General features: G+C 44.9%; 1 protein-coding gene across 5 annotated transcripts in view; it reads right to left on the reverse strand.

Annotated features, from left to right (window-relative positions):
• Positions 1-212: 212 nt before the first annotated feature.
• Positions 213-24,307, reverse strand: part of LSM12 (LSM12 homolog) — a 141,506-nt gene continuing 117,411 nt past the window's right edge. The window contains exons 5-7 of one of the 5 annotated variants that reach the window (XM_085883802.1): positions 10,679-10,792; positions 2,082-2,114; positions 1,321-1,702 (exon numbers count right to left, since the gene is read on the reverse strand). In XM_085883802.1, coding sequence (XP_085739928.1) covers positions 1,598-1,702; positions 2,082-2,114; positions 10,679-10,792 — 252 coding nt within the window. In that variant the 3' untranslated portion in view covers positions 1,321-1,597. Of the gene's footprint in view, positions 1,703-2,081; positions 2,115-10,678; positions 10,793-24,307 lie in introns of all 5 variants that reach the window. The other 4 variants (XM_085883804.1, XM_085883803.1, XM_085883801.1 and 1 more) reach the window with 4 other exon arrangements.

The raw sequence follows: 24,307 nt of genomic DNA on the forward strand, positions 1-24,307 counted from the left end.
GGCCATGTTTTTGCACAGCTTAATTTTGGCTTCCACTGACGGTATGCTTGTTTATGTAGTGCAAAGATCGATGTACTGTTTGTCCAACACTGAGATGATAAAATCCAACGTGCAAGTGTGTCCACTTGGGAACATGTGCTTTACATGGTACAACAAGCTCAATCCACTGGACACACAGGAGGCTTAGAAAAAGCAGACAACAAACATTCATATACCATAAGTCGTCTTTAATTTATAAACTGGACAACTTATCCACATCCTGGGCTTCCATTCGGTAGGACGATGTGAACGAGATTGCGATGAATGCATCCCTAGACATCCCCTTCTGTGCATTTAAACGCACATTTATGTTCCACACTGACAAGGCTGCCCAGAAGAAGGGCAAGTCAGGTGTAGAGGGTGAAAAGTGAGGGGTGGGGAGGGGGGAAGAGAGGGGTAATTAATTTACCATGGCCAACAGAAACTGCAAAATAAACAATTTCATCTCATTGCTTCCTGAGAAAACTTGCAGAAAGTCTCAGACATTGGATTAAAGAACCATGGACTGAGAAAGAGGAACCTCATCAGGTAAACATCTGCCTGAGTTCAAGGAGCTTGCAGCCACGAGGCCTGCTTAAAAAGTGTAAATATTACATACAAAAAAAAACCCACCTCCAACAGGTCAACAGTTCTACCAAATCTTTGGCTTTCAGCAAGTTTTCTCACGTACTTCGAGTCAGGAGAAAATGGGGAGGGAAGAGAAGGGGAGAGCAAGAGGAGATGAGGACCAAAGATGCCTTTCACCTCAGCATTTCACATTGAAACTGGAGAGGAAACACCGTCGGAGCTGTGGCATCATTTTGGAATTGAAAATTTATATTTCTGCATTTCTTCTAAAAACTTTTCTTTAATTAATTTCTCATCCCCCAAGCTCTTCAGTGCACTTCTCAGTGTCCTCTCAGACAGGTCTTTATGAGGGGGGAAACTTCAGTACTTCTATCACTGCTTTAAATTGTGTATTTTGTCATTTTCAAATTGCACAACCTCCATGTTTAGTTGGGTTTTTGGCGACAAAATAGGCCAGGTTTTGTTGTGGGGTAGGGGCGGTAAGGACAGAAAGAGTGAACAAGCATTTGAAATGGCCCAGCGATAGCTGGGCCTTTAAATTGGGAGGACAGAAATAAAACTGACAAGCAAATGGCTCGAGCATAACCATGTTGGAGAAATGAACAAAGACAGAGACAGAACTAGTGAGGCCTGGCTGACCAGAAAGGAGGGTTTGCAGGTGGTAGACAGTTCGCCTTTCCCTTGGAAGACAAAAAAAAAAGTTAAGACAGACATCTCCAGGTGGCCTCGATAAAGGCTGGCCTGAACACAAAAAAAGTCCGTACAAAAGGCAAACACCAAGGGATAAACAACTTTTAGGCACTCCCCTCTTTCCCCCTCCCTTCGACCATTCATCCACCCATTCCCGCCATCCATCCATCCACCAAATGGACGACAGACTGGGTAATCAGCGCAGAGCACAGATGTACGGTGACGCCAGTGCCCAAGAGCCACCCTAGGGAAAGGGTCGAGGCGACTCAGGCTGTTCGGCATCTGTGTCAGGGTGGCTGGCTCATAATGCCAGCGGCGTGTCTCTCTGCTGTGCGGCTGGCTGGGCCAATCCGGGGTTCTGTTGTGCAGCTTTCTGGACCTCCAGGTCTTTGAAGTGTTTTTCCACCTGGAAATAAAAATTAAGGTCTTAGACATGCTTGGGCAAAACATCGACGCTTGCCTCAAAAACAGCCTCTTTTTATATGGCTAAATACTGTTATGCTAATGATCAAGTAAATAAGATAAAAGAAAGCAAACAATCACAAGTTTCAAAATGTGGATAAAGTAGCGTGCCGTTAGAATGAAGAGATAGGTTCTGGTGAATGGTTGTTGTATCGAATAGTTGTTTTACTGGCACTCTCCACCATACCTCATATTTGATGAAACGATAACTCAATTGGGCCGTTAAACAGAGCTCCCGGAACGCTACCAGAGTGAGGGAGATGATTTTTTTTTTTTTAACAAAAATAAAGGGAATGTGATAACACCTGGGTCCATCATTTCACCTCAGAGTTGAGCCAGCATGGAGTGTTGACATTCTTGGTTTCCACCACCAAAAAAAAACAAAGAAAAACATTCAAGATTCACCATATGGCCGGAAAGCTTAAGGCAAAAGCGTTTTGGGATTTTAACAGTTTAAATCACGTTAGATTTATTGATTGCAGTAAAACCATCAGTGCATCGTACAACAGTAACTTGCTACGCAATGAAGTGAGTTAAGCAATATGCAGATGATGGCAAGGCATGATGTGAACAAATACACCCACCGAATCCTCCAATAAACACCCTAGGGTGTATATACTTTTTTTAACCCCCTTCGAGGGGGATGGGAACAGGGGAGTGTCTCTTGGAGAGGGGATGTTTAATTTTTCAACCTTTCTTGGAGGGACAATTATTGGAGGGAACATCTTGAATGTGTGGTGGCTAATAATTGTTTGCATCTTCAGTGAACTTCCATTTTCCTTCGCACAATGAAGTCATTTATCGCATTCGCATACTTATGCACACCACATTCCATGACCTCGATGAAATCATCGCTATCATACATTGGCTCATCAGACACGGAACTTCCAACGGACTCTCCATTCAATGGAAGTGCGCATGGCACTTTCACCGGCCGGAGAACACAGCCAAACTCAGTTCAATGAGCGGAGAGCATCTCATGTGTGACTGACTGCCTTCCTTCATTTTATGTACGACAAACCATGCATAACCGTCACTTCACTGACGGCTATAATCAAAAGACAGTATATTGTATGTCTATCTGTGAGTTTAAATCAGGATGTAAAATGAAGTGAAATGCGTGAAAAAAAGGGAACTTTTATAACTTGTAGTTGTTGCTGTTGGTGTGGTGGTGGTTGCTGCTTCTTTGTGTGCTCCTTTCCTGTCCATTATGCTTCCTTCTAAAAGGTTCCTGGTGTCATAGAATAATCAAGTTGCTGTTATCTCTCCTTCCTTCATCGCCTCTTCTCAGTCTGTGGGCTTATGTAAAAAAAGCAAAATTTTGGGTAGATTCTTTGCACCAGTGTTTAAACACATCTATAAACTTCACTGATTCAGAAAAAAAAGGGTGCCAGTTTTTTCTATTACCTTTTAGGGCTTCCATTTTGAATTTCAAAATGTCTGCCGTTTTTACCCTATATGTATGATTTTTCGGTATTTAACGTTATTTTGAACATATCATTCAAAGTGTGTGCAAATAGAGTTTGGGTACCAAATGTATTGTAGTTGAGACAACTGTTCATCTGAACTCTGTTTGCATTGATATCAACAGGTTTGATGTTAATGTCAAGAAATATTAGTATGAATATGAAACTTATTACTGGTATCTGACGAATATTTTCTGCTTGCAATATGATGCATATCCACTGTGAATCAAATAACTTATTGCTTTATTTCAGAAGACCAAAAATGCACAGTGGACATCCCATCCTATAAAATACTTAAGGCATTGAAATTTATGGCAAATTGTTAATTTCACTTATGGTTATGATTCCAGATTAACCATGGCGACCTGTAGAGAACCATCATGTAAGAAGCGTGCAACTGAACCTTCCATTGACTTTCAAATCTGCTTGTTGTGTCAAGAAGATAAGTTCACTGATATTAAAGGTGTTCATCAACTGTAGCATCTGTAACTACCAGAACTGGAATCATACCAATCATTGTTGGACTGTATAAGCCAGAGGGCTCAATATCAAAACCCTGAGTATGTTCGTTTGCATCAACAACCGAGTGGCATATCTGGAAAAGAACTGAACAATCAACATGCAGTGTGGCACAAATCATGTCATGGTAAAGCAACACACAAGCAACACATTGAGAGAGACAAAGCTCGATATGACAAAGCAGTTTTATCTCAAGAATCAAGTGTATTGTCATACAGCAAAGTCGGTGGTCGCCCTCCCGCATCACAAACATCTAACACCCCAAAGCAAGCAACTCCTGCATCTACCAGCACACTAACAAGATCTCATTACCCTCCATTCCAAAACGAACACTGTTTCTACTGTCAAAACGAGAAGATTTGTGGTGGTAAAACAGAACGCCTTATTACTTGTTGAAGTGTCGATATTGGAGTGTCAATCCAAAACATTGTTGATGTTAGTGGGAATGAACAATGGAAAGTAAACCTGGCAAACCTCATAACTGATGGCGACTTTCTTTCAAGGGACATTAAATATCACAAAAATTGCCATACCATTAACTGGCGCAAGTACATACAAGCCAAAGAAAGAGTCATCAACAGAGAACATCAGGCAGAAAATACAGTGGAATTTATTTCTGCAGAGATCGAGTTCAGTGCTGAATTGCAGGAATCTATAGATCAAGGAAGCATCCCACTACAGACAAGAGCACAGTGATAAAGCTTCTGGAAGATCTGGTGGCCTATGACACAGCTCAAGCTTCTGCACAACCTGCCGAGTTTGAAGAGGGATCTGAGACATGTCTTGTAGTTGATGGAATGGTAGTGGTACAGGAATTAATGGCAGTCAAAAATTTCAAGACTTGCAAAGAACTTGCAACATCCTTTGTCACACTCATTGAATCAAAGCTCGTGGATATTGTCAAGTGCGAGTTATATTTGATAATTACACCAAGAATGCATCACTGAAAGAGCAGACTAGAGAGCGGCGGAAAGGCAAGATGAAGGGAACTAAATCCTACATTGTTCAAGACTCAACAGGCATCAAAGACAAAAAGATGTTTCTCGCCAGCAGCAGCACAAAGGATTCACTAACTCTCTACCTTTCCCATCAGCTCATCCACTACAGTACCATCAAGGTTATGACTGCAACACGGAAAGAGGTCATGACGAATTATGAAGTTGAAACAATGACCGGTGTCAGCACACAGGAAGAGGCGGACACTTATCATTTATCATGCTGTAGAAGTTGCGAGCAATGGAATAAATGTCCACATATATTCACAAGACACTGATGTGCTACTTTTGGCTCTACGAAGAGCACCACTACTTGGCAACCATTCTGCACTAATCATGGGGCACAAGCGAAAGACGACGGAAAGTCTTCCTACAGCCTATATATGACAAGCTTGGCCCAGAGAAATCAGCAGCTTTGATCAACTGGCATGCTCTCACAGGCTGTGATACGACAGGACATATCCAAGGGAAGGGAAAGAAGGGGTGCTTTACAACTTTCCTGAAGGCAAGCCCCATAATTCTAAGAGCACGAGCTGACCTTGGCGAAGAGGATGAGCCATCTGAAGAAGTTCTTCGTGGTTGTGAAGAGTTTCTTTGCTCTCTTTTCTCTCCAGTTGGAGTCCACTTCGGGAAAGCAAAGATGCTGAGATGGTTTTTGTTCAAGCAACTCACAGATGAACAATGAGTTGACAAACTGCCACCGACTCAGGGAGCATGGATTGAACATATACGCCGTGCCCATGTCCAGTGTAATATCTGGCACCAGGATATGGTATTGAACCCAACTTTTCTTGACCCTTTGACCTTGGAGTGGCGAAACCAAGACAAAAAGCTACTGATTGTTCTTTCTCAGGTTGCACCAGCTCCAGTCTCAGTGCTGCAGCTCGTCAGGTGTAACTGTGAGAAATCAAAGTGTTCAGGAAGGTGCTCATGCAGAGGAAACAGTGTGGTCTGTACCGAACTTTGCAAATGTGGTGGGGAAGGCGACAGCTGTACGAACATAACACCACCAAGGATTGGCGAAGATCGAGATTCTAGAAGATGATTGAAGCAATGACAATTATAAATGTTTAATCAGTAACATTGACACTCCTGATTCATACATGTAGCATTTTCATACTTTTGAAAAAAAAAACTTATCCATCTTCTAATTGTATAACCGCCCAAATAAATATATATTGAATTACATGCTCTATATTATTTCTGTTCAATGTTTTGGAGGATTGGCAAAGTGTTCCAATCATAAATATGTTGTTATTATTGGAATCCTCCTGTGTCAAAACATATGATTAGACACCAAAAACATCTTCTTATGTCTATTAGTTCAAAAGTAATGGCATTTTACATAGAAAACCCCCAAAATCAGGCGGCCATCTTGAATTTTTTTTTCAATATTGAGATTTTAAAGTATTTCTAGTGCTCTTAGTTTGCTTCTAATGAATCTTTGTCCCCTTTATATGAGTTTAGATAAAATAAAATAAATATTGTATGACATTTGAACAAATAGTTATGGTTAATTTGCAATATTATTTTTAAAAGAAGATTTTCGGTGGTAGCCATTTTGAAATTCAAAATGGAGGCCCTAAATGTTAATGGAAAACTGGCACCCTTTTTTTTCTAATCCAGTGAAGTTTCTAGATGTGTTTAGACATGGGTAACACGAATCTACCCCAAAAAATGACAAATCCAGAAAATGTTACATAAGCCCACGGACAACCTCCGCATTCTTGATGTGTGTCTGCTCGAACTCCTTCATGCAATCAGTGCAGTAACTGCACCACTTCCCATGATCAAGGGCAATTTTCTTCCATCCAGTGGTGCTGATCTTGCACCGTTTGAGGTTAGCTTTGAGCAAATCTTTGTGTCACTTTTTGGAGATGCCAATTGATCTTTTGCCTTCTGCAAGCTCGCCGTAGAACAAAGCTTTGGGCAGACAATGGTCTTCCATCCTCACTATGAACCCTGCTCAGCGAAGGTGAGTTCAGATCAGGTAGGATTCATATCCGTCCAAACCACATTGGGACAGCACTTCTTTGTTTGGGCCTTTTCTTGCCAGTGAATGTTCAAAATTCTCCACAGGTACCTCATGTGGAAGCTGTCCAAGTTCTGCACATTGGCACGGTAGAGTATCCAGATCTCGCACCCACATACCAAGTTGGACATTACGACTGAACGATAGACGCTAATCTTTGCGGTGAGTAACATGTCGTGGGTGGATCACAGCCGTGTGATGAGCTGGCCAAACACGGGAACTCGCTTTACTGATGCGTGATGTAATTTCGGCACTGATGGTACCACCATTGCTCATGACGCTGCCCAAGCGGCAGAACTTCTCTGCAACTCTCAACGGCTGGTAGTTGATTGTGACCCGAGGTTCCATGTATGGTGAATCCTGTTTCAGCTGGAACAATACTTCAGTGTTCTTGATGCTGACAGTCAAGCCATATTTGTAGGCAGCTCATACAAAGGTGTCCATCAGGAATTGCACATCCTCCTCCATGTGGGCAATAAGGGCACAATTGTGAGCAAACAACAGTTCTTTAATGGGCATTAGTCGGACTTTCGTCTTGGCTTTAAAATAGCTGAGGTTAAAAACACTGCCATAGGTACGGAAGTGGATGTCGACTCCCTTGAGACCCGAGTTTTACCAGTGCGGTGATAATCATTGCAGCGATCACAATGCCGAAGAGAGTTGGTGCTAGGACGCTGCTTTGTGTAGTGCCGTTCGTCACATCGAAAGGCTCATTCACTGCCATTGCCTATGACTCTCGCCTTCATGCCATCATGAAACGATCGAATGATGTTCACACCTGCTTCTCTTGGCAACCGACTCGTCACATTTTTATTATTCTACGACAGCAGGACCCCTTTAGAATGAAGCATGATGGACGGACGTTCGCTCCATTTTGTAATATCCATATTAGCAAAAGTATAACTTATTTGGCAGCAATTTTTTTGCTTGACCCCAATAACCACTACAGGGTGCTTATTGGAGTTGTTATTTTGCCAACACCCTCCTTTTTGGGGGAGGGTGCTTATTTGAGGGGGGCAGGTGTTCATTGGAAGGGGGAATTTGTTGGAGGAAATTTGGTATTTTACACCTCATTGGAGTCGAGATAGATTCGAGCGTAAAGTCGTCTGGCTGGATGTGTAGCATGCCTCGTGTTGGCTTAAAGGTTATGGCGGCAGGCTTGGGATCCTGGGGTGCTGAGTTCAAATCCCGCTCAGCCGTTGACTTAATACCAGGTGGTGTTGCCTCAGCCTGTCATCCTTCTGAGGTCGGCAAAATGAGTACGAGTTTGCTGGAATGATTGAACCATTTGAGTATCCTGCGTTGGAGTGGTGACCCATCCAGGATTGAGCCCAATACCCCTGGAGACTGCTTCAGCAGCACCGACGCTCTGCACAGAGTATGCTCCTAATGGATGGATGGATTGGAGTCAGGACGGGTACCAGAGGATTGGAGAGTAGAAAACGTAACACCGTTATTTAAGAAAGGATCCAGAGAAGAATTGGGGAACTTTAGACCTGTTAGTTTAACTGTGGTTGTGGGGAAGATACTTGAGACATTAATCAGGGATCAGATGGGGAACCATCTTAATAAATTCAAACGAAATAAAGGCAATCAGCTTGGATTTACCAAAGGAAGGTAATGTTTAACAAATTCAATGGAGTTCTGTGAAGCTGCTTATGACTGGATGAATGAGGGAAGTGCAGTGTGAGTGTATGTAGTATATTTCGACTTTAAGAAGGCATTTGATGAGGTACCACATAGAAAGCTGTGAGCTAAGGTGAGGTCTTGCGGAGTAGCTGGTAGAGTAGTTAACTGGATTGGAAACTGGCTTAATGATAGGAAGAAGGTAAGTAGTGGGGTTTTTCAGGAATGAGTACCAGAACAATTATATATATATAATTTACATCGATGATTTGTGCAGTGGGGTCGGCTTTCCAAATCTTCAGATGATACAAAGCTTGGAAGAAAGGTATATAGCAGAGAAGGTCGTGATCACATTCAGGAAGTCGAGATACTTTCATAGATTGGGAAAAAGATTAGGAGATGCAGTTTAACACAAATGAATGTAAGGTGCTGGGGATGGGTAAGAACAATGAAAATGTTGATTACATGATGCAAGGGTAATTTTTGAGCGTGTAACACAGGAGAAGGATCTGGGGTGGTAATAGATACGGAAGGGAAGTAGACAGCACAGTGTCAGGCAGCAATAGGTAAAGCAATTAGGTTGTATTCATTGGGGGATAAATTATAAATCAAAAGAGGTAGTGATAACACTGTGAAGGAACTTAATGAGGTCCCATCTAGAAGAGTGTTCAGTTTTGGTCACCACATCTGAAGAAGGATAAAGCTGCCATCGAGGGGTAGAGCGTCGAACTACTTGATTGGTTCTGGGCTAGCTAGACGAAAGAAAGACGAGCAGCAGAAGGGGACAGGGCTTCATAGATGAGAAAGGAAGCAATTACAAGGGGTTTTCATTGAGATGTTTAAGATAGTGAAGTGTACAGACAAAAGAGTACAGAAGAGTTTTTCAGCAGAATACACAATCAGAGGATCAGGGACTATAACCTGAGGGTAAAGAAGATGAGAGTGAGGACAATATTAAGGCAGGGGTCTTTTACCCAGACAGTAGTAAATGCATGGAATGATCTCCCTGGAAAAGTAGTGGCAGCAGAAAATTGGAATTAAATAGGTTCCTCGAAGCATTGAGGATAGGGGGATACATTGATATTGGCAGGACTAAAGGGTAGCTTAGGTATGGATGATGATTTTGATGTCTTTGAGGGTTTTGTCAAAAGGTGAATGTGCTGCCAATGTATGTTAATCTCTACACCCCACCCTCTAACAATTGTGTGGGTGTGTGTACAGGGTGTTCCAAAAAGACCCGGACAACTTTGGTTGTTAATGTATTTAAAACCACAAATGATACAACGATACCCTTTGGTTTATATGATACAGAAACTCATAACTGTTTGTGCACACCATCAATACACTTCAATGTGAGCTCCGTTTGTTGCACACAGGAAAGCAAGGCGGTACACGAGTTCTTGCCATGTTCGGCTCGGCATGTTTGCATCCACCACTGTGCATGCAGCTGTGATCCGAGAACGAAAATCCTTCAGGTTTGCCACCTTGGTGTTGTAGATAACATCTTTGATAAACCCCCATAGAAAAATATCAAAGGGGGTTATGTCTTGAGATCGTGGGGGCCAGGTGGTTGGTCCATCTCAGCCAATCCAGCAACCTGGAAAATTTTCATTCAGGACGGCTCAAACGATGAAGGCCCAACGAGGGAGAGCGCCGTCCTGTTGAAAATATCGGGTTGCAGGTCTTCTTTTTGTGGGAAGGCGAATCCTTACAACATGTTCATGTAAGTTGTTGAGGTCACTGTATCCTCTGCAAAGAAAAACAGACCCACCAAGCGGTCATGGAGAGGGCCACACCAACCACTGACATTTGGACTATCACGTGTGAGTTCAATGACCAAGTGGGGGTTTTTAGAGCCCCAGATCCTCACATTGTGCCGGCTGACCTTCTCCGAGACATGAAAGCAAGCTTCGTCTGTGAACATGATCTTTTTCAGGAAATCTTCGTCATCCTCTATGCGAATGAGCATTTCCAAGGCAAATACCTTGCGTTTGGGTCCGTCATTTGGTTTGAGTTCCTGCAGAATCTGCACCTTATCGGCATAAAGCTTCAGTCTTTCATGTAAAATCCTGTGTACAGTGGCAGTTGGTAGTCCCAGTTCTCTGGATGCTTGTCAAATTGATTTTCCGGCAATTTGTTGAAATGATTCACGTACTCGTTCAACGTCTGCTGCACTTGTGCTTGGTCCACCGGTACTTTTCTGTTTTTGACAATTTCCAGTCTCCTTAAACCTCTCGTACCACTCTCTGATGCAAGTCCGCGATGGCGGATTCCTTCCATACCTTGTACGGAAATAACGCTGAACTTGCGTGTTGGATCTCGTGTCGATGAACCATTCGACGCACTGAGCTTTCTCCTGTGGAGTCGCCATTTTCTTTTACATTAAACCACCAAACCTGAAAATAAAGAAAACTTTATGAGTTTCTGCATCACATCAAACAAAGGGTATTGTATCATTTGTGGTACTAAATATATTCACAGCCAAAGTTGTCAAGTCTTTTTGGAACAACCTGAATATGTATGTGTTACAAAAATGGTTAATGAAGGGATTAATTATTTAATTGTCAATGTTAAAATAAGATGTCCCGTAATCTACAAGTTCGCACCACCAGGATCATTTTCAGAACCCCCCCCCCCACCCACCCACCCTCCATCTCCCTAAAAGCCCTGTGTGTCTTCTTCTTTCCTCCTCCTCTTAAATTCCTTGCTTCATGCTCATGAGAACGGAAAAGGTGGAGTATCAACTTGTGACCTCATGGAAGAGACCACGTGGCTGATGGTGAGGCCAATAAACCTACAGCTATGACGTCACAGCCAGAAGTAATAAGAGCATTCCTCAGCCACATTGAAAGGAGTTGAAGAGGTTGATATAGTTGAGTTCAGCCAAGTCACTCATTCTATCAAGTCTGGAGTCAGTATGAGTTTGGTGCTCTCCCGGCAATTGCTCCTTATCAGCTCATCTCGTCGCCGGTCCACATGCCCGCCCGCCACGAGTGCTTTTTCCTGGAGGAGCTGGCACACGTATGAGTGGGATAGATTCTGCCTGTACATCAGATCGCAGCCAAGCTACAGCACCTCAGGCAGCAGAAAGGAGAAACTCCTTGCCTCCCTAGCTTCTATCTGTGTGGGTCTGGGGTTTAAGATAGGGGTTGGCAACATTTGTCTGGCAAAGTGGTGCCATTGGATTTGTTCGTCTTTCCCAGTTGATTCATTGCTTCCTGTACCCCTCACCTTTGTTTATTAAACCCATTATTTAAATTCCATTGTTGCTGCAGACTTTGAGTTGCAGTCACACCTCCAGCGAGATTAAATTACAGAGTCAGAAAAGAAAGTGAGCCACAATTTGGCAGGCAAATCAGACTAATTAAGAAGTCAATCACCTCGCATGTGCAGTAATGCCTCTGCTCAGCATCTTCGGAGTCAATCTTAGGAACGTGTGGATCATTCAAAAAAAAAAAACATACTGATTACATTCCTTAACAATCCATTACAATGCCACCAATGTCTGTCAAAAAATGAGAGGAATGAAAATACTGGAGACCTTCAAGCAGGGTCTTCCATTAGCCACATTGCAAGGTTCTTTCACATGATGAGAGGAACTGTTTATGATTTCAGAAGACATTATCAAGCCAATGGACCAACAAGACAGATGCCAATAAGTGGATTACCCAGGGTATCGACAGGACCGAAGCATTGGCATGATCCTACGCAATTGGCTTCAAACTGTGCAGAGTACTGTAGACACTCTCTCAACCTCACAGAATAAATGTTAACATTGTCTTGAGGCATCTCCGTGATCCAGGAATCCGTGCTCATCATCCTGTTCAGCGTCAAAGCATTGCACCGCAACACAATCAACCATGCTTGCAGTGGTCAAATCAGCATGTCCGATTGACACGGAGGCAATGGGCAAGTGTGATGTTCAGTGAAGAATCGAGGATTCATTGAGAAAGGCATGATGGCTATGTATGCATCTGCAGAAGATGCAACGAAGGCTATGTCCCAGTCTGTATCCAGGAAATCGCAGATTTTGGATATGGACATGTTATGATGTGCGTTGGTATTGCCGAAACCTCTCAAACCAAACTGATCCATATCCATGGCAATCTGACAGTAGATCGACACATTTATGTGATATGACAGCAACATGTGCTGATACCCTTCAACAACATGGTTAAGGAATCATCATCCATCCATCCATTGGAACCATACTCTGTGCAGAGCGTTGGTGCTGCCGAAGCAGACTCCTTGGCTATTGGATACAATCCTGGATGAGTCGCCACTCCGACACAGGATACCAGCAAGTTGGCACTCATTTTTGCTGACCTCAGAAGGATGACAAGTAAAGTTAACCCCACCAGGTATTAATTCAACAGCCAAGTGGGGTTTGAACTCAGGATCATAGGATCCCAAGCCCACCACCCTAACCATTAAGTCAACACCAGGCATAAGGAATCATCATAATACATGCTTATGCTCCTGCTCACAGGGCTATTTGAACGAGGAATGTTATTGTCAATGCCATTGTTAACGTCATGACACCCTGGCCTGTCATCTTGCCAGATTTAAATCCAATTGAATATCTCTGAGATATCGTTGAGCGTCACGTTCAAACCTTGCCAAGACAGCCACCGACCCTCGATGAGCTGCAACAGGAGCTGATTCGGGCATGGAATTACATCCCCCAGGCTCTGATTTGAGTGCCCAGATGATTAATGTGACGATGGTGCAATGTAGTGATTGCTGTTGGGGGGTGTTCTGTATTGACATTGTTCCGTCCACATTAGATCCCCATGTGAAAACATTCGCCACCACACAGCATTGCATGATTAGGTCACAATTAAATGTATATATATATATATATATATATATATATATATATATATATATATATATATATATATATATATATATATATATATATATATATAATCATTTCGTATTTCTCACTTCTACACCTCATCTGTGTCCCTTGTCACATCAATAGATCACATGAACAAGTCTTCAGTTTTTTAATGACAGATATATCTATACGAATAATTGTGTGTGTGTGTGTGTGTGTGTGTGTGTGTGTGTGTGTGTGTGTGTGTGTGTGTGTGTGTGTGTGTGTGTGTCAGTGTGTCTCCTCAATAACTCCAAAACCATGAAACCTAGTGGCCTGAAACTTTGCATGCATACTAAAAGAACTCCAAGGTGGTGCATTAATTAAAACTGGGTGTTTGGGTTAATTAAAACACCTCTTTTCAAGATAATTAACGGCCTCATTTTAATTACATCCTTTATCAAGGCGCATCTTCGGTCACCCCACTCTCCCTCGCTGGGGTCTTAATTCACCATTTTGTTCGGCCTGCCCAACAATGCCTCAAGTTGGAACAGACTGCAATGGTTTATGAACAATAAAGTGCTCAAAATGTTTGTTTTTTTTTTTTTTCACTTTCTTCACCCATATCATCTAATGCCTCATATTCATACCTACAAATTGCTACATCCATCACTTTTGTAAGTGCGATAATTTTCAATTAGGAGCGTGGCGCGATTTCATGTATTGCATTGTATGATGTGATTTTCCACGATCTACTCTCATGGACGAATTCGGATATAATCCAAATATAATTTGAATTTGGAGGATCGGATCATGTGGACTAAATAACTCAAAATCTGGAGTGAAATCTGTAAATGTTAAGAAATTGGCAATGTTTAGTTCTTTGCGGGTATGTGCCATTACCAATCACCTTGCTATCACTTGCCAAGCCAGTCAGTCCATATCAACCACTCGCAGGGTTACCCGGCACTGCTCGTGTTTAGGAGGAGAGTACTGAGACGTGGGAGAAGCACGAGAGCCGGCAGGGCTGATAATGGGGCAGGTGGATCGGGGACAGAAGAACCAACGGGGTGAGGGTTGGGGGGGGAACTGTAGAGGGGGCAGGAGAGACAGAATACCGGTGGGTAAAGGGGTCTTAAGGGAACACCAGTGGGTAAAGGGGTCTTCAGGGTCTTAAGTGTCTTTGAGGTCAAAATGATCTTTAAGATCCTGACAGGTCATTGGGTGTTAAGGGTCTTTAAGATCTTAAAGGGTCTTACAGTTCTTAAAGGTCTTCTGCTCTAAAGGGTCTTTGGGATTTAACCGTCTTTATGGTCCAAAGGGTCTTTGGGGAATTCAGCGTTTTAAAGTAACTGAATTGTGTTCAGGGAATTCAATGGTCTTAAGGGTCTTATCTCCCAAGCATGAAAAAGTCTTCTCTCAAGCATGAATTCATTCTAATCTCTCAAGCAAGTAAAAAAAAAAAAAGGTCTAATGGTTCTTTAGGGTCTTTAAAGGCTGAGGTTGTGGATGAAAATACACTTGAGGACAACCCCCGGGTTGGACTTGGTCTGTGTGCCAAATTTGGTGGTTTTCAGCCGAGTGATCTTTGCAAAAAACGCGGACACAGACAGACAGGCAGACAGATATCCGATGAATCTTATTTATTAGATGAGAACGCCATGCCGTGCGGGGTAGGACATATGAAGCTGCTTTGTATACCTAACATGGCGTGCATTTAATTTAATTGCTAAAACATGGGAATTCTTATGGGTTTTGTGGAGTATAGTTAAGTCTTAAAGGGTCTGCAGGATCTACAGAGTCTTAGGGGTCTTTTGAGTCCTCTGGGACTTTTGTGTCCTCAGGGACTTTTAGGTCTTTTGTGTCCTTGGGGACTTTTGTGTCCTCAGGGACTTTTGGGTCCTTGGTGACTTTTGGGTCTTTTTTTTTGTGTACATTGCCGAGGCTCGTATGAGAGCTAACACACATCACACATCAAGGGGGGCATGAGACAAGAAGGGCAGGAGAGGGAAGGACAAAACAGTGGGGAACAGACATTAGGCCAAAAAAAAAAAAAATGTTGCATTGGCGTAACCCGCCCGACCCTAAAAATTCCACCGACCCTACGTTTTTTTTTTGTTTTTTTGCTATCGAAAAATTTTGCCGACCCTATTTTATTGCTATTTTTGTTGTTTTGCTCTCGTTTTCAAGTATCTTGTTGATTGCGATCGCGATCGCAAAAACCCGGAAGTGTTTCGGACAGAACCCGCCGACAAAAAGGGTGGTACTCGAGCCGGGGGAGATTTTGGGAGGGATTTATTAGGAAAAAAAAAAAAAAAAAAAGATCCCGACCGACCTACCCTATTTTTCAGTGACCCGTTACGCCAATGCAACATTTTTTTTTTTTGGCCTTATGTTAGGAGATATATGGAAGGAAGAGGAATAGACATTACATGGACTTTCAGGAAGGAAAGCAGGGAATTTGAAGGAGGTGGGTTTGGGGTTGATTAATGGGGGAAGAAAAGATCGAGGTTTTGGATGGGGGGAGATAAGAGGTGGTGGTGAACAGCTGTTTTGAAGGCCTGGAGGGAAGAATGGGATTGAAGAGAGTGTGGGAGTTTATTCCAAAGGTGGGAAAAAAGAGAAATGAAAGAGTGAAGGTGAGCAGTGATTCGTGATTTTGGTAGTTTTACCAGAAAGGGGTTGCTGGCGGACCTTGAGCGCCCTACGGAAATTTGGGGGAGACATATCGCAGACAGAGCAGGGTGGGGGGGGGGGAGACCGGAGAGGAGACGGTAGAAGACAGAAAGACCACCGACCTGCCTCGGGTGAGAGAGTGAGAGGCCCAAAGACTCAGTCTCATCGTGGGAGATACCAATGATCCTAAATGCCTTGGTTTCCACAGCGTGAAGCCGAGAAAGGTAAGAGGCAGGAGCACCAGCCCAGAAGGGAGAGCAGCAATCCATTAGGCTGCAGATGAAAGCTTTGTAAGTGGTCAGGAACTCAGGTGGGCCAAGGAAGGAACTCGCAACCCTCGCACAGCCAACACCTCATCATGCCCAACCCAGACATGAAACCAGCCGTGTTCGTGCTCCGGAAACACAAAAACAAGTACACACGTACTCACTTACACACATACAACACCAGATCACGTGTAAGTAAAAACAAAAAAGAGCAGAGCGCCCCTTCAATGATGTGATTTGACATTTGTTTTTGCTTTTGCAATTTTTTTTAAAAAGCACTCCTCCATTTTACCTCGAGCACCAGCACGTGACCGGAAATGAGTGGTTGTATCGAAATAAAAACCGGACACATGCCGAGGCTCGGGTTGCAGTGTCTGATGAAGCCGGCTGCGAAGCCGGCGAAACGTTGCCTGACATCGGGTCTGCTCTCGCTTTTTTGCTCAAATTAGCGGAGTCAATGTAGTTTTTACTTTTGGTTGGAAGCGCCTTCAACTTATTTTAAAAATAAAAAACAAAAAAAAATACACATACATATATACGTGTGTGTGTGTGTGTGTGTGTATACACATATATATATATACGTGTGTGTGTGTGTGTGTGTATACACATATATATATATATATATATATATATATATATATATATATATATATATATATATATATATATATATATATACATACACACACACACATACATACATATATGTTGTTTCGGTTCTGGAAACCACATCTTTCTAAGGCAATGGCATCCATCATATAGTGGTCCCCAGACAGTTATTCCGTGAATATATGTTCAGTTAGACATTCCCCTCATGTATAATGGGTCAAATGGGACGAAGTGCGTTGTGTGGATCTCATAGTTAGGTCTCATTATATCTCTATCTTCATTCCTACTCTTTTCCTCTTATTCCTGAAATAAATCCAAGCAGGCACTGCACCCAGATGGCCGCCTGTGAAAACCACAGCGACAACCTCCACCACCAGACTGCATGGGACGTGTGCAGCACAGCGATAACCCCCACCCACTGTACAGGACGTGCCTGACGCACCCTTTCATTTGAATCTGCATCAAATACTTATATCTATCTTCTTTTCAACCCATTTCTGCATCTAATAATTACATCCAATCCTTTCCTTCAATCCATGACACAGATCAGGGCCGACACCACGCAAGCAACTGCCTGTGAAGATCACCACGGGGATTGATAACCGCATGCACAATGGCGGACCCGTGCGCAGCCCCGTGATATCATCGTACAGTGCGGGGCACGAATGGCGCATCTCTTCATTCGGGTACGCGTGCTGATTACAATGTCATCTTACCATCACATTGTACGGGACGTGCATGGCGCACATCTTTATTCGGGTCTGCACGCAGGTTCACGACGGTGTCTTACCGTCGATGGACGGCGGACATCCTCCAGTACCTCCGCCTCGATGCAGCTGCCACCAAGCAGAGGCATGCTGTACAGCCCGAATCGCTTGGGCCACATGGTGTGGGAGCGAGAAGGGCGCATTGATCAGCACCAGCCACGGCGCGCGGTGGGGGGGGGGGGTGCCCAAGTGTGCATGCGGGACCGGCACGGACCTTGGCCGGTTGCACGGCCCGGGAGTTCGGTGCAAGGCGATTCATATCGCGGTGTTCGGAGCGAGACGATTCCGCAGTTCCGCTATGTCTTGCCGGATGTAAAATAAGGCCACTTCCGGCCATGGCAGCCGGGCCGAGTGGTGGCCGTGGCCCAATGGGAGCACCCGATTCGGGTGATCATGCATCGCTTCAAGGCAGCGCCCCGCCCTGCAATGTAGGGCCTATAAATGACGGATCGCGAAGCCTTCCAGAGTCGAGTCGTCGTGGTTTTCCTCATCTTCCCTGCCTGACTTTGGATCGGTCTCTGAGCGTGCCTTCTTCACGCCGTCTTCTTCTTCACACACTCGTCACTGACTCCACCCACCCGCCTGACTCCGTCTGCTGCTGACACTCCGCCCACTCCATCTACTCGCCGCTGGCTCCACCTAAAGTCCCTGCCTCATGCTTGATGGTCGTGTCCATTCTCTGGATCGGCGCAGACGCTGCACCGTAGCCAAGCAGGAGATGACGCGCCAACTATCAAGGAGGGATCGTTCAGCAGAGCATTCCCCCCAAAAACGTACTGGGTGGCACGGTTGGTCAATCGTGCAAGGTATTACGAGACCGTTAGCCTAATGTCCTCTCTTGTTTGCTCATTATCTCCTCTTCATCAGGGAGTGTGTGTGTGTGTGTGTGTGTATGTGTGTGTGTGTGTGTGTGTGTGTGTGTGTGTGTGTGTGTGTGTGTATATATATATATATATATATATATATATATATATATATATATATATATATATATATATATATATATATATATATATATATATATATATCATGGCACCTGTCCTTGCTTAAGTCTCCTTCTATCGAGTGCAGCCTGTAGCTGCTGGTTGCATCATTGGTTGGGACGCGGCTATGCCGCTGATGCAGTGTCCCCCTTACCAGTGCACTGGTACTCAATTTGCCGACCTCAGAAGGATGACACGCTGAGTCAACCTCCTGGTGTATTAATTCAGCAGCCCAACGGGGCTTGAACTCAGGACCCTAGGATCCCAAGCCGCCACCCTAACCACTAAGCCAACACCAGGCTTCTTGCTTAAGTTAAGAGTGTAGAAGAATTATATCGGGATCGGTCTGCTCTGTGTATGCTTTTGTAAGTTGCTTGTTTTATTGTCGCACCACACATTTCTTTCTTTCTCTGCTTACACACAACAATAAAATACATTCACCGTCACGTGCTTTTTCCTTGCCTACCTGTAATAAATTATTGTGTCGAAATGTTTCCAGCTCGTTTTTGTTTTTTCTTTCATTGATCCAGCATGGTCCGTATCCTAGCCTAGCCGGGACTTAATTCTCAATGAACCGTTCTTTTCGCCGGTACGTCCTTGGCAGTGTCGCTCAGCTGCATCTGACCCGGTTAAGACAAGGCGTACCGAGAGCGTGTCCCCCGGTAATTAGGTCACGTGATTATAATTAGGTAACCGATTTCGACAGAGGACCCTTCGTCACGTAGTTGAGTTATTGGCATTCACGGTTGGTTTGTGACCTGCTTTGTCACGAAGTTATCCGTGTGCGACGGCCTGCGATTTCGGGGAGTCTGGTGCGAACCCGAGATAGCTTCCCCCCCCCTAGTGGTCTTCTTACCCAGATCCCCGGCCGCAACAGTTTGGTGTCAGGAGTGGGACACAGCCTAAAAAAAAAAAAAAATTGGTGTCTGGAACGGGATTCGAACCTGCGATGTGCTTAACGCACCCCCAAAATTAAGAGCAGGTGCGAATACAAATTTTATTTAATTATTGGTACAGACCATGGCAGACCAAGACGAGCTGATTCAGGTGGGTTTTGAAACAACAATGTTAGAGGAATCCATGGCTCAGGACAACAGCTTTGAGGGAGAGCATTCCTGCGGCCATACCCAGAGGTAACGCTGGGGGCAACTGTGACTACAACAATGCTTGGAGCCCCCCACCATCAAATTTCCCTCACCGAGGACATAGTGAGTCCAATGGGAGCCACACCCAACAGTCGTATATCGGCCTCACCAAAGCCACTGGGTATGAATCAAATGAAGGAAATGGGAAACAAAATTGTTGAACAAAGGAAAGGTGGTAATAAGTATAAAGGAAGCGAGCCGAGGGTGGAGCCAGGTAATGACGGTAGGGTGAGAACCTTCCCCATTCCTGGGTCGTCAAGTGAGAGAACGGGTGTGTTGGCTCCCCAAATCACGCTGAAACAAGAAAAGAAAATCTGTGAGTGGATGAAAGAAATGATAAGACAAATGGGTGAAATAAAAGTGGATATGCAAAAAATGGAAGGAAAAATGGATAAAATGGAAGGGGAAATGGAAGGTGCTTGTACTGTGATGAGGATGGGGAAGGAAGAAGTGACAAATAAAATAACGGCGGTTAAGAGAGAAGTAGATCAACCCCGACAAGTAGAGACGAAGAACCAGGAATTGGGGGCAGTAAAGGAGGAATTAAATGAGGTAACAGAGACACTAAAAGACATGGAATGGGTGAAGGACGAATTACATAAAGTGAAAGAGGAGCAAACACAAATAGAGATGGTGAAGGACGGTAACATCGAGCTTGTTGAATGTTTTGAGACCTGATGTAAGAGTCAGGATAACCTCCCTCAGGAACAAAGGGAGACGATACACTCCCTCGAAGCAGACCACGACCAGGTGAGCCCGGTAAGTCTGTGCGAGGTGGAGCAGGCGCTTGATGTGAAAGGGTACATGCCGAGTTTTGGGGTGGGAAGATGCCCCGGGATCTCTTGGGTTAACACAAGTCCCCAGTACGATTGTGTCAGAATGTGTGTGGAGCACGAGTAACATGGTATGGGTGAGTGCACGGGAGAGAACAGGATACGCATCGACCCAGACGGGAGTAGCAGTTCGTGTAACGGACGGGAGGGGCGAGCCTCCTGAGCAGGATAAAGTTATTTTGAAACCGTGCAGGCTCCACAGGACTCTGCATGTGAGGTACGAGAGTGTGCGTGGTCCGTGCTTTGCAAACCGCCAAAGCGTCGATCATTGCTCGATGTGCTAATGGCTTCAGGGAAGCTGGTGTCGAAATGCTCTGCGCCAGATACATTACTGGAGCGCGGATGGCTAAAATGGAAGCAAACAAAGGGATTAAGTGAATTTGGAAAAAAAAATTTCCTGTGGGAGCCCATGTCCGAGGCCCGGACATGGGCTCCCAATGTGCTGCGCAACACAAATGGTGCTCGCGAGACGTGCGGCACAAATGGAAACGCCTACGTGACCACCGTCGGAATGTGGGCGGTGTACGATTGGGCGTGGCGAAGCTCGCGTGGCGGTCCCTATGTGCGTGACATCAGCGGAGATCCCACAGCACGAATGGCGGGTGTGCCAAACATGGCGTTTCCCATGCGAGATAGCCCGAAAGCCAATGCAAGCATTTAATTGGATTAATAGACGAAGGGTGCGCTGCAGACCACCCCCGTGGAGGCGTAAGGCTCGCCGAGACTGATCATGGGAGAACGAAGCACGGCTCAGATGGAGTAAACATCCTCGCCCGGGCAAAGGAGCACTGGTTATGGGAAGGGTATCGTGTTAGATAGACCGGCCTCATGGGGGCATTAGGAGCAGTCCTCCATGTGGGCCCGGCAACATGAGTTAGGTGGAATTTGGCTTCGCAATTAGAATTGATTGAAAACATGGACAGACCTGGAACGTGTCGTGGGGACGTAGCTTAGCAATAGAGTGAAATGGAACGTGCATTAGAGTCAGGGATAACGGGGAACACGAGTTAGTTTGGGGGACGTAATTAGTAGAGCGTCAGTGTGAGTAGAAAAATGATGAGTGAATGTGGGTCAGCGGGCGCGTTGTAAATGGAGTCAATGTGGAATGCATGGTGCGAATGAATGATTGGGGGGAGGAGTGAATCCCACCCAAGGGAACTCAGGGTAATAACAAGGAAATCCAACACAGGCGGAGGCCATTCAGGCCATCGTGCCTGCGCGAACACCACACCAACCCATCCACACAAGATCAAAGGAAGAAAATGCAAAAAAAGTTTTTAATTAATGAAATTTTTTTTGTTGTTTTTTCTTGTAATTTTTTATTCTGTTTTTTCCCCCCTTTTCTTCCCCTCGGGGAGGGGGCACGGGCTTGATTAAAAACACACATCAACCACACAACCCCCTTGACAAGACCTCCACCAACAACACTCCGGACACAATCACCCATCAATACTCAAACTACCTAAAAGTATTTTGCTACGGATCTGGAAACAATCAGCATTCAACACACAGATGTCCCAAAAGTCAGTTATGCCGTTAAGTATGTGTGTAGTCAGATCCCCTTCCTTTTGTCTTGTGGGAGAATCAAAGGCGTGCATTGTGATTTCTTTCAGTTAGGTTAGTACATCTAACAAGCCATCTCACAATCATCCCATCTGCATGACCCCTCAGCCCATTACGATCCACGGTACCATCGCGCTTGCAGCCCTCGGTTCGCGGGCCACAGCGCACCTTTGCCTGAGACGGATTCCCGAGGATGTTCGAGGCAGTTTCACCACCACGACCTTTCTCGAACACGTGCGGAGGGGAGGGTCGGCTTTCTCCAAACAAGGCCGAAACCCGCCCCGGAAAGGTATGCCGTGGGAGCCTGTCCAATCAAAGGCGGACAAGCGAGGTGTGTTTACCAAGGCCCCTCCCCGCTGAGGGAGGTCGATAAATTCCCAAGCACTCTCTGAGGCAGGGGTCTTTTTGGGGTCTTGGAGAGTTTTTGGTGGGTCTTTTTGGAGAGTTTTGGAGGGTTTTTGCTGTCACGAAAGGGGTTTTTGCTGTTACGAAGTTCGTCGAGGTGGCGAACATGTCCCTGCTGGCCCTCAACAAGGAGGTAAAGAGCGACCCGACCCCCCGAGCTCCGCCACGAACCTCGAGTCCCACACGTGCGACTGGGGACCAAACCAGCGACCATTGACAGGTGCCACAGCATGGAGTACCCCCTTTCTCAGACGGCCAGGTACCCAACCGAACGCTGAGCCCCAGCATGTCTCTCTCCTCAGCTGTGAGGGTCCAATAAAGAACTCTGGGTTTCTTTTAATTTGTGTGTGTGTCTGCGTGTGGGCCCGTCTGGTAAGTAGAACTGAATAAGTGTTTTTGGATCATTGTAAATATTCCTTGCTTGCATATTCGCGTTAAGTCTTGCTTTGTCTTTTACTATAAATAAAACTTGTTAGAAATGTCCCCACCCTTCTTGCATTGGTCCAGCATGGTTCGGATCTGAGTTTAGCCGGGTTTTTATACTGGATAATCCGTTCATTCCAGCCGGCACGGCTTTGGCAGTTTCCGCTCGGCTGCACCCGAACCGGAGTTGGTAGTCGGTAGTTGGAACACTGCCGCAGTTGGCAGAGTGACCCGGTTCAGCAAGACGTGCCGAGGGCGTGGTTTCCCTGGTAGTCGAAATCGCGAAGTTCATTAGGTAAATTGGTTATAGACAAATAGACCCTACGCTACGCGGTTGAAACATTGGCGACCATGGTCGGTTAAACGACCCGCCGGCTCACGGAGTTATCCAAGCCACGGCCTACAATTCCAGGGAGTTTGGTGGGAGACGACGCTAGCTTTCCCCACCTCGTGGTCGTTTTTGCCACCGACCCCCGGCCCACAACAGTATTATCAACATCCCCATACCCCTCTATCTCCATAATTTCCAGGTACCTATCTAATTCTAATTTAAACTTATCTACTTTTTCTGCTGCCACTACCTTTCCAGGGAGACCATTCCATGCATGAACTACTCTCTGAGTGAAAGTCCCCTGCCTTGCTGCCGTCTTTTCTCTCCTCTTCTTTACTCTCAAGCTATGGCCCCTGGTTCCATCACTCTCTACTCTGATGAATAATTCATCTGCACTTATTTTATCAATACCTTTCATTAACTTAAACATCTCCAACATATCTCCTCGTAACCACCTCCTTTCTCATGAATAAAGCCCTGTCTCCTTCAACCGCTCCTCATAGCTGAGTCTAGCTAGGCCCAGAATCAATCTCGTAGCCCAACGCTGAACCCTCTCTATGGCATCTACGTCCTTCCGGAACTGTGGTGACCAAAACTGCACACAATATTCTAGATGTGGCCCTCACTAAATTCCTTCACAGTGTTATCACTACCTCTTTTGATTTATAATTTATCCCCCAATGAATACAATCTATTTCCTCTACCTTTAGCTGCCTGGTTACCTCCCATATCTATTACCACCCCCAGATCTTTCTCCTGTGTGACATGCTCCAAAATTACCCCTTGCATCCTGTAATCTCTATTTTCATTGTTCTTTCCCATCCCCAACACCTTACACTTGCTCAGGTTAAATTCCATCTGCCAGTCTTTTTCCCAATCTATACAAGTATCAACACTTTCCTGAATCTGATGACCACCCCCTCTGTCATCCACCTGATCTTCCAAGCTTTGTGTCATCCGCAAATTTGGAAAGCTTACTCTTTACCCCATTATCCAAATTTTCATGTAAATAATGAATAGTAATGGTCCGAGTACTAATCCCTGAGGTACCCCGCGACTTACATCCTCCCACTCACAGCCACTCTTTG

The sequence above is a fragment of the Eptatretus burgeri genome, chromosome 6 (assembly GCF_056783735.1).
Source record: "Eptatretus burgeri isolate ZD-2024b chromosome 6, Ebu_testis_v1, whole genome shotgun sequence".
NCBI lineage: Eukaryota > Metazoa > Chordata > Myxini > Myxiniformes > Myxinidae > Eptatretus > Eptatretus burgeri.